The following is an 11,419-nucleotide window of genomic DNA, read 5'->3' as shown; positions in this document are numbered from 1 at the left end:
TGCCCACACTACTGCTTTTCCTATTTGTTGCTTTCTTACATACAGTCTATGATTTCACTACGACCACCTTGGCTAAAATATTTCCATTAGTAGGCTCACAAGTGGTAGGCTACACAACTACTATAGCCGGAACTTAAAACGTTTTCTACCGTTGACTCTTCGACCTCCCACGTTCCCCGGCTGACCGAGCCTCCAGACTGCTTTATGACCTCTATGTCAGGGTTCAAAGCAGGGCCATATCCCGGAGCCGCCTGCTGGGCCTGGCTGCTGCTGCTGCTGCTGCTGCTGCTGCTGCTGCTCTTTAGCGGCGATTTGGGATTCGTGGAATGGGAAGTGCAGAGTTTTTTGGACAGGATGTGGAGTCACTGCCACAACGTACAGCCCCCCATACTGACAGAGAGCTGCCTTGCGTCTGCACGATTCAGCATCTGGAGAAGATAAAAAAAGATCATTTTGACATCTGGATTACTCGCTGTCTTGCCGTCTATCTCAGACCCGTTCATACGTGCGAATAGATCTCACCCCGGTAAGTTTGTTACACTTTTACTCAGCTTGTGTTTCGCATAATTACCCTATAATTTAGTCCCACGGACGCATTTATGGGTTTCCAGAGACTAGTGTTGCAAAAGTTTTATATAAACACTGCTGCTTTTCATATTTTCAAATTAATGTAAAACATGCTGCTGTATTCTAGCTGCTGTAGGTTTCTTTTGTTCTGTGTAGACAGCCCGGGGGGTTGATGTTAACCTAATAACAGGGTGCTCTTACCCCTATGTTGTTTTGCCTGCCTGGACATGCACTGCATGGCTGCTGTGTGTGTGACTGCTGCACACAACTCATATAAGTAGGCCTAACATTTCACAAACTTATTCACCTTTATAGTAGTTGTCACATGCTCTTTACTGTTATTTTCTGCATTATTGTTTTTTTCTGTGGCCGGCGTGTGGCTCAGTAAACACACCTCCTCATCTCCACACAGATTCGGGTGATGATGACTCACCTCGGGATTCTCCTCTCAGCCCTGCTGCTGGTTTTGGTTCTGGTTCTGTCTGTGTCGGAGCCTCTGAGCAGCCCTGAGCAAAATGAAGTCCTGAAACACACAGAGACGGAGCTCACTAAGAGCCAGGCCAGTGACCTAGGAACCCCTCCACGCTGTTAAAGAGATGAATAAGAATAGAGAGATAATGTCCTTGTTGGATCATGTGATGTGCACACATTAAACTCAATTTGTTGGTCTCTCCTCTTTTTACAATCAGGTGACTGAAAATGTCATCGGAAATCTCAGTGAGACTACCCCGAGCCCCACACCTACCACAGGTGATTTTTTTTAATTCATTTTTTCTCCGTCTCTTTTTACTGTTTCTCCTTTAAGTTGCTATATTTTTCTTTTACATGAGCAGCTCCTCCGACTACCACGGTTTTCCCGAGCCCCGTTCTTGCTCCTCAGTGTCTGGGGAACCAGGTGATGCTGGAGAACAGCGCAGGCTGCGGTTGTCCATCTGGAATGGTGAAGGACGGCGACAACTGTGCCTGCCCTGTGGGCTTCACTCCGGAGGGGGCAGCAGGGTGCGAAGGTGAGAAGGGGCAGAGTCAGCGACAGAACAAGTGTTTAAGTGAAGGTGCTGTGTATAACGTTAGAACATCAATAAATCAGTACTGTATTCTATTTCAAGCGTTATTACTGACAAAACAAAAACACAATAGTCAAATCAGTGAAACAGAAGATTTCCCTAATGTAGCAGGACCAGCGTTCAGAAGAAGGCTACCCCCTTGTCTCAACTATAATCCGCTTTCTTTACAACAATTTTTGCATTTGATATTTCAAAGCTATACTAAATGTTTTCCATCGGCGCAGTAGGAAAATGATGCTCCTGTGTTATGTGCTTAGTGGTTGCACACAATGGTATCAGCTTGATGCAACATGTTATCTTCTCCCTGCACTCGACAGATGTTGATGAGTGTGAAGTAGAGGGGCCAGGACCATGTGGTCCCCATGCCAGCTGCACTAATAGCCCCGGCTCTTACTCGTGTAGCTGTCTCCGTGGTTACCTGATGGGTGCTGGAGGGTGCCAGGGTTCGTCAGCCTCTGTGTGTGTGTGTGTGTGAGAGAGAGAGAGAGAGAGAGAGAGAGAGAGAGAGAAGATGTACCGTATGTGTGGGAGAACGTGTCACAAGAAGAGTTGATCTGCACCATTCTAGCCCTGTGTAGTATGATCATAATGCATAGTGTACCGTGTTACAGATATAGACGAGTGTGCTCTGGCTGCAGTGACGGGCCTGCAGGCCTGTCAGGGTGACGCTGAATGCAGAAACACCCCTGGGTCCTTCACCTGCTCGTGCCCGTCAGGATATGTAATGGCTCTTAATGGAAAAAGCTGTGCAGGTGAGACTGATGTCAACACCTGGTGTGTAAGACTGGGGAATGTGGGTCTACACATCAGAACAATGTATGTTCAGAAGCATTGTAGCATTTAGAGGTCATGTCTTCCCCAAGCACTCTTGGACAGGATGCCTGGGCGTTGTTATACCTCCGTAACTTCGCCGTATCCATACAAGGCTTTGAAAGCTCCCTATTTATAGTTCTTGGTTTCTCTTCTCTGTAGATGTGGATGAGTGCAGCTACGAGGAGCTGTGTCGCCGTGAGCTGGGAAACGTGTGCGTGAACACTCCCGGTAGCTTTGTGTGCCAGTGTCGGCCAGGCTTCAGAGCAGAGGCTCCAGCCTGTGTTGGTAAGTCTTGACATTAAGCTCCACCACAGCTGGATGAGACCAATGTCCAGATTTGATCTGGTGTTGTGTGTTTCTCATCATTCACTCGAGTTCCTCCAGACTTATTAATGACTCCCGCTGACAGGAAGGAAGGCTTTGCAGGGATAGAGCGCTTTAATCTGCTGCTTTGCTGCTTGCCTGCGTTGTTCCGCTTTGTTTTTGTTTCCGCTCTTTCACCTTTTCTTTAATGACTAATTTCCTCTCTTGTCCTCTGTAATCTCCCCAATACTCTATTAGCTTTCTTTTTTTTTTGTGTTTTTTTGTGTGACTCTTCTGCACTTCTGGTCTCAGGTCCTGTGTGTCCAGACTACACCGTGTGTCAAGGTATGATGTGCTTCTTTCCATGCTTAACACATGCTGCTTGCTTTTTAAGGGGTTCAATTGTCAAGGTAACAAACAAATCACAAGCAAAGTCTGGAGTGTTTGGAAAAGATCATCATTAAGATGTAATATCTCCTCTTTTTTGACCCGTGTTTTAGCACTATTTCAACAATTACAATGTCTTTAAATTGATTTGGGAAAGTAATACATGTGATGTTGGACGAGGGGAAAATTAATACAACAGCTCCCCGTAGTGTTGCAGGGACAACATTTTGAAATGGCTTCTGACTAATAAAGACTTGATGGGGGTTTGGAGACATAAAAATGAATTAGTACCCCAAGGGTCCATTGCACAGACAACGGTTGCTTTTTACTCAGCAATAAAACGTTTGATTGCAAATCATGTCGCAGCAAGTGAATGAAAACGTGGTGTACTTCATGCAGCGTTCTCTGTCTCCGTCCCTCGTCTCTGTCCCAGATGTGGATGAATGTACGGAGAGTCTTGCGGTGTGTGACGGTCAGGGTGTGTGTGAGAACACGCTTGGGAGCTACAAGTGTGTTTGTCGACCAGGTTACCAGGGAAACGGCACACACTGCGAAGGTAAGCAATTAGTGCCGACGTCCCTCCATGGAAAACTCCTGTTTCCTGTAGACGGGGTCAGCTTACTTGTGTGCGCGTGTTTTAATGCTCGCTGTTATGCCTTCCATTAAAATGATCCCGAATGGCAGAAGGATAATTATTGAATGGAAATGAACTGAGTATTGGATCTGTGTTTTTTTTTTCTTTCTTTAATTAACCTGTGTGTGCGCTCTCTGTCCAGATGAGAACGAGTGTACATTAGGTGGTCACGGGTGTGACACCAACGCTCGCTGTGGTAACGTCATTGGCTCTTATTTCTGCCAATGCTACCAGGGCTTCAATGGAGACGGACACTCTTGTTTTGGTGAGTAAGCAGTGTGTGGTGTGTTTTCCACATTAGTGGTGCTCCGTAGTCCACCAGTGATACTTATGTCATGCAAACAATTACTTATTTGTGCCAGCAGCCCTTGGGCATACAGCACTCACCAGATACCTTCGGGATTGTCCTTGTTTACAGACATTGATGAGTGTGCTCTTGACAACGGCCACTGTCAACACAACTGCTCCAACGAGCCAGGAGGGTACAGCTGCCAGTGTGACTCGGGCTACCAGCTGGACAAGGATGGACTCAACTGCACAGGTAAAACCATAGGCTGTATATGCAATATCTAATAATTATAAACTAATATCGGATATATCTTTACAGTCCATGGGTAAAAACACAGGTGTTGATCTACATCAACTTTTATGTGATGAAGGGAATAGTTAAACATTAGCTTTCTTTCCGGGAGTTATGCAATACAACTCACCAATAATATTATTTAGCTGGTTAAAGTGAGCAATCTCTGAAAGGTATCCTCCCTGTAAACAAGTTATTCGGGTAAACACTGAAAGCTGCACTGCTGAGAGTACAATGGTGTGAACACTTGCCAAAGAAGCATCAGTTTGTCACGGTTTTGTTAACGCTTTGCTTCATGCACCTTGAATGCGTCAAGGTCGGAAGTTTGACATTTCAACTGGGAAAATTCCAGCCTCTGGTTTGTCTGGAACGCAGCATTAGAGGAGGAGAACTATATCACTTCTGCTTAATAAGTCACTAGAACCAGGAGAGCTTAGTTTAGCAGAAAGACTGGAATCAGCTTGTCTGGCTCAATCCAAAGATAAACAAATAAACATAATTACACAAGACGAACAATTTACAATTACCTCTGATTCTCCCATTCACACTAACTGACACACCCATGACATTCATTTTTAAGCCTGTGAAAGAATTTAATTTGTGCATACAAAATGAGCTGTAAGCCCTAATTTGCAGTAAAGTGGAAGGGAGTTCCATCATCAAAAGGATCATCTCCCTCCAGATTATCATCTACGAAAGCCAATGCCTTGATCCAAACACCCTGCCTCTTATTAACTGGTCCTCTTTTGCAAACCCCCCCCACTCACCGGGTCCTCCAAGCTTGTTGAAACAAGTGCTAAAGTGAATTGCAAATATGGTGTTTGACTTCAGTCTGAATGAGCCCTGTTACAATACGTGGAGCCCTGTTGTGCCATTGCAGAAAAGTGAACTAAATGTCTCTGATCTCCCAGATGTTGATGAGTGTCTGACACTGAATGGGACCTGCGAGCATATTTGCATCAACACTCGGGGATCTTTCCAGTGCTCCTGCAGGCCCGGCTACCAGCTGCACATCGATGGCCACACCTGTGTGGGTCAGTCACTCACCGACACTCTTTCACTGTTTACCTACTCATTTGAGTCGTTTAGGATAATTTACACAAACTGCCATGAATAAGTCATCTCACGTTCTCATTTTGTGTGTGTGTTTGTGTCGTGCATAATTATTGTCTGTGTGTGTGTGTGTGTGTGTGTGTGTGCTCAGATATTGATGAATGTAAACTCCAGAGTGGCGGCTGCTCTCACATCTGCACCAACTCTCCGGGAGGATACATTTGCGACTGCCCGCCTCCTCTTTTGCTAGACACGGACAACCTCACCTGCAGCAGTATGTTTCTCATTACAGCGTGGACACATCACATTATTTTGAGTTTAAAAAAAACAAATGATGATGATTTGCAACTATGGAAAATTGGAACACTTCACAAATGGCGAATCAAACTGTTATTCGTATTACTTAGATTTGTTTTATTTGTGATCTCATTGTAGCTAAAGACATCACAAGATATATATTCTAACTCTTAAACAACAGCTTTGACTAATTACTTATAGCTATTGCCTTTGTCAGAGAAGAATACTTTTTATTTGATGTCTTGATATCGTCTGTCACTTTTAAAACCAATAATGTCCAATAATTTGACTGTTGCCCATAATTAAGGCTACAACTAATGATTATTATTATGAATTAATCTGCAGATTAAACTCTCAATGAATCCTCTTGTCTATGAAGTGTAAGAAAATTGAGAAAAATGCCATAAAATAAGTTAAAAAATAGCAACAATTTTCACAAGTGGACAAACTGGAATCCGGGTTTTTAGCTCTGCCAAAAATGTTTTTTTATAATTTGTAAATATTCAATGTTAAAATATTTTTTTTCCGAATTGAACAGATGTTACATCCTGCAAGCTGAGAAATGGAGGTTGTGACCACATATGCTCGGTGAGGGCTGAGGGCCAGGTCCAGTGTAGCTGTCGGGCAGGCTGGAAGTTGGACGAGAACCAAAGGAGCTGCGTGGGTGAGACTTGATTTTCTGTCCTCAGTGCCACTTTTTTTGGGGAAAATCTAATTTAGTTTAAGGTCATATCTATGCAGAAGAAGTTTAATGTTTTTTAAAATTATATTATAAGTGCATATTGTGTACAAAAATATACTCAGTTGACTCCCTTCAGACTTCGCAATCTATTGAAACAACCATACAAAGATTTCCAGAGCATCATTTTGTCAATATTTATTTCTGCAGCCCTTGATGAAAAAAAACAGTAAAGAGCTGGAAAGGTTTAAATGGCTACATTCAACTTCTCATCCATTTTGCACTTGCCAGGCGGGAAGTGTTCATTAAAAGCAATCACGGCAGCTGGGTTAAAAGGAAGGGAGGAAATCGGATGACTGGTTCAGCTGTGGTCACATTTTCTGGGATGATAAGCTCGTGTGCACACAGCCGAGCTTCCATGCTCTTTCAGCCCAAAAGCACATAAACAGACTGCAAAATACAGATTGTTTTTGCAGTTTTAAAATGTGTAACTGTGTAACTGTCCCACTGTCTTTTGTCATAAGATGTGAACGAGTGCGGGGACTTCACAAACGGAGGTTGTGAGCAGCTCTGCTTGAACCATCCGGGTGGGTTTAACTGCACCTGCAGGGCTGGGTATGAAGTGCGAACTGATGACCTCACCAAGTGCCAGCGTGAGTCAAACACCGAACATCAAGAAACGAAGATCATGATGAATCCTGCAGACAGCAGTAGTAGCAAAAGGGATCGCTTTATTCTTGTGGCTTGAATTTTAACATGAAGTTATGCTTATTAACTTCTCTGCCCTTCCAGCTGTGTGTATACCTCCTTGTCACAACTATGGAGTGTGTGTGGCCCCAAACAGCTGTGAATGTCCTCCAGGCTACCCTGGACAAGGCTGCTCAGGTACAAGCTTTAACTGTTGTATATGGACACCACATATGTCATTGTAATATCACAGTTATTTGCTGTTGATTGTGTATTTCAGCCATGTGCTCCCCGCCCTGTGCCCACGGAGGTACCTGTATGCGCTGGAACAAGTGTCTGTGTCCTCCTGGCTGGACCCGAGCAGGCTGCCACACAGGTACATCACCCCGGTTGTTAATGAAGACTGCCACACTTCTGGATAAGCAATCGCTGTAGAGACTCTGTCTGTAAACACAGGCAGGATATAAGTTCAATTGGGTAAACAAAGCAGACTGCGCTTAAAAAATAAACACTGTTGTATTAGCAGTTATGAGATGGTTACATTCTTTCTCTCACTCTCTCTCTCTCTCAGCGGTTTGTGAGCTGCCCTGTGCTAACGGTGGTCGCTGTGTGGGGCCTGATACCTGCCAGTGTCCCTCGGACTACACCGGCCCCCAGTGCCTCTTGCGTGAGTAACAAAACCACCAACACATCTGGCTTCAGTTACACCAGGCATGCAGGTACTTGGTGGGGCCTCCATGCTTGTTAGCAGCACTGGCTGGTAAAATGTGTCTTATACCATGATGGAAAAACAAAAAAAGCATCGGGTAATTTAAGAAACGTCATGTTTAGATTACACAATATCAGTTTCATTTTTCAACACAGACCTACTTCTATCTGTGTGTGTGTGTGTGTGTGTGTGTGTGTGTGTGTGTGTGTGTGTGTGTGTGTGTGTTTTGCAGCCCTGTGCACTCCTGCCTGCCAAAACGGGGGAACATGTGTGGATGTCAACCAATGCACTTGTGTTGGCGGATGGCATGGAGCTCGTTGCCAGATAGGTGACATTACACTAATTATTTGTTATCTATCCCTTGCTACACAATTGTCAATTATCAGCATGCATTTTACATACAGAAACCATGTTTAACTGCATGTTTCAAAACAGTAAAATGTAGTAGAGCAAAAGTCAGAGAGAATTGTTCCCCACTTGTTCTAATTAATGCGAACGCATTACTTCTAATGGCCTTTTCTCTGGTGAGGTTTCACTCCCAGCACCTTTTTCACATCGAGTTTAATTTGCTTCCATCAGGACGCAGGTTTTCCCTCTCCAGAGGAGTCACTAACTGATATATGAGGTTCCATTATTCCATCAGCTATTGGGCCTTTTAAACAAAATGAGATTTGGGTTGTTACCAGCTCTGGATGCAGCACAGTTTCCCTGTTCTGCCTTCTTCTACATTAACCTGTGTACTTTTTTGTATTTTTGTTGCCTTTTTGCTGTACTTTTCTATATTTATTATCATTGACTGCGTGTCTGTTTGCCAAATTCCCCCTTAAGGAGATAAAAGTTTTTCTATACTCTACTTGTGGGTGGAGATTTCAAAATAACAAATTGTGAGCTAAAAATGGCTTTATGGACCCACAGTGGAAAATGTAATGGAAAATACAAAATGTATAATTGAGTATATACTGTATATGTATATAATATGTGTATATAATCATATCATAACTTAGTTAATTCCAACCTAGGCCCTGGGACCCAAACAAGAGGTCCTAACAAAAATCTAAGAATCTGATTTTTCTCTTTTTTTCCCGCCACTTGTTTGTGTGAAATATGTCTCCAGTCCTCTAAAATCCTTCAATTGAAACAATCTGAGGGGGAAAAATCACTCTTTATTTGAACTTCCCTCAACTACTTTCACGAGGAGTCACAAGTGCGGCTGAAACGATTGGTGAATGAACAGAAAATTAATTGAGTAAACTATTTTGATCATCGATAAATTATTTAAATATTTTTTTAAGGTATGGTTTAGAACTGCTGTCCAGACAAAACAAGCACATTGATGAAGTCAGCTTTGACTATCTTTTGACAAGCAATAATCAACATATTTGGCCGATTAATTGGTTATGAACATAGTTATTTGCAGCCTAAGGTCCAGGAAAACATGGCTCTATTTTAAATTGTCAAAAGCCAGTAATGTTGGGTGTGCAGTTCTCCAGGCAGCCAGTCGATGGAGCTGTGCACGGATCCTTGAGCAGCTCCAATCTCTAAAGGCTAAAGTCACCGTTTGATCTTTCTGTTGGCTGCTGGATACACAATCTCTACCTCTAATACGTTTTTAACACCCCAGTTTAGAATTAAAAATTAAAACTGGAATAGTCAATAGCCAGAGAGAATTGCTTCCAGCTTGTCTTGGCCACTGTTCCAGGTCACTGTTTGCTCTAAGTACTAGGTTTTAGCTCCATCTTTCACAATAGATTTTAGGTTCTTTTATTTGTTTTTAAAGCTCCTAATGGTGTGCAACCGGTCAACATTGCAGGCTATCTGTCTTATATTCCTTAATGAGCTCTTAGATCCTCTACTGCTAGGTTCTTAAATGCACACACTATATGTACCAGAAAATAAGCTGAGCAACTTTAAAAAAACAAAACTATGCCACACAATTATGGAGAACCTAACCACATTTTTGGCTGAAAACCTGTTTATTTACTTTGGCTTATATTATCTGTCATTCTTTATTGTTTTAATGTGTTGCATTTGTATTTTTTAATTGTAAAGCACTTTGAGCTACAAATATTGTATGAAAAGTGCTCAATAGATATAAATATAATATTATGCTGATGTTGCAATGAAAATAATATAACCAATTTTACCCTACTACGATAACAGTAATAGATGTTCTGTGAATTTCTGCCTTAAACTTGACTCTATGTTGTGTTTTCTGTCTCCCTCAGAGCCTGTTCAGTGTCAGAAACCTTGTAAGAATGGAGGAGTGTGTGTGGGCCTCAACAGGTGCCGCTGCGCCAAAGGATTTACTGGAAGTCTCTGTGAAACGGGTTCGTCTGTGTGTGTGTGTGTGTGTGTGTGTGTGTGTGTGTGTTTAAAAGACCTTTCTATGCCGTCACTTTGCATTAACACTCTTGCTGTGTGGTGCGTCTACAGCAGTGACCACCCCCTGTGTGCCGCCCTGCCAACACGGGGCCACATGCAGTCCTCACAACACCTGCACCTGTCCAGAGGGCACTGCTGGCCTGCGCTGTGAGAGACTGTAAGTATGAACGACACCAACAACAATAACAGAGTCACAAATAACACCAGCGGTCCTTTAATCTGCGGTCTGTCTACTGCTCACAGAAGTTACAGTTAAAGGCAGCGTACAATTTAGCTGGCGTTGGTCTTTTATTTTGCTGTTAAAATTGGCAAAGTGAAGTTTTCACAATATTGGAACATTGTTGATGAACTGCGTGTTGGTTTGGGAAAGCCATGTGATTCAAATTATTATTATTACTTATGTTCATGGATGTGTGTTTGTGTTTGTGTGCTTCGTAGGACGTGTCCTGTGGTCACCACGGTGGTCAGTATGGCTCGAGCCGTACGAAAGGCATTTAGGGAGAGTTACGTTGACCGCTGTGGACCTCTGGGAGTTCAACTTTGCACTAAATACAGGTTACCTGTTTTCTTATCACATTTGATTGATATGTATTAAGTAGTTTGGGAGTTTAGCTGTTTCAAGTAGCAGAAGTGTGGAGTTGTATTACAGGGCTGTTCAGTTATGTTACAATAACTTTCCTGTCATCTACTCTTCTATATGTACCTACTTGAATAGATTAGATTTCTAAAAAGTTATTCAAGTTCAAGACAAAACCTTATTGCATAAGCAAATGTGAGAGGTGTGTTACAGTAGCATTTGTTTTTTTAGCATATGTAACGATCAAGTTGGATCAGAGCACAATTAAAATGATGATAAATGTTTTGTTCCAGGACAAACCAGGCACGTGTGTACCTGCAGGCCTACAGGGTGGGCTACAAAATCCAGTGTCCTGAGAGGAAGGGCAGATGAGTCACGTTGTTTAAATGCTCCACGTCATGAGGAAACATCACCCAACAGGCAACAGACAAGAACTGAAACGAGACGAGCTGTGAACTGTAAAATGTAACTGAATTAGTGAAGAGGGTTTTTTGTGGCTTCTCTGAGGGCAAGCCTCTCTTTATGTTGACAATTCTCTTTAAATCAGTTCGTACGCAATCATGTTTACATTATATGAGAAATATTCCTCAGTATATAAATGTGCAATGGTTTCATTATTTGTCATGTTTGTATATGTCTAATGAAAGTTATTAAACATGACTTTTTATTGTCTTTTTATAAAATGTC

The 11,419-nt window shown here is 42.7% G+C and overlaps 1 protein-coding gene across 1 annotated transcript; it reads left to right on the top strand.

The window, feature by feature from the left end:
* Positions 1-213: 213 nt before the first annotated feature.
* LOC306694831 (uncharacterized protein) lies at positions 214-11,147 on the top strand (the record flags this gene model as incomplete). The annotated part of the gene is made up of 23 exons (XM_079157859.1): positions 214-375; positions 980-1,126; positions 1,257-1,317; positions 1,401-1,574; positions 1,949-2,074; positions 2,243-2,383; positions 2,604-2,729; positions 3,060-3,092; positions 3,568-3,690; positions 3,911-4,033; positions 4,187-4,309; positions 5,260-5,382; positions 5,553-5,675; positions 6,237-6,362; positions 6,902-7,030; positions 7,170-7,262; positions 7,345-7,440; positions 7,636-7,731; positions 8,006-8,101; positions 9,999-10,100; positions 10,207-10,312; positions 10,594-10,710; positions 11,026-11,147. The coding sequence occupies 23 exons, from the start codon at positions 214-216 to the stop codon at positions 11,102-11,104; spliced, it is 2,625 nt and encodes an 874-aa protein (XP_079013985.1). The 3' UTR covers positions 11,105-11,147.
* Positions 11,148-11,419: the final 272 nt, after the last annotated feature.

This window comes from Pholis gunnellus (genome assembly GCF_910591455.1).
Source record: "Pholis gunnellus genome assembly, chromosome: 4".
In the NCBI taxonomy this organism is placed as follows: domain Eukaryota; kingdom Metazoa; phylum Chordata; class Actinopteri; order Perciformes; family Pholidae; genus Pholis; species Pholis gunnellus.
The sequence above is the reverse complement of the archived record's forward strand: the minus strand, read 5'-3'. Positions and strand labels throughout refer to the sequence as shown.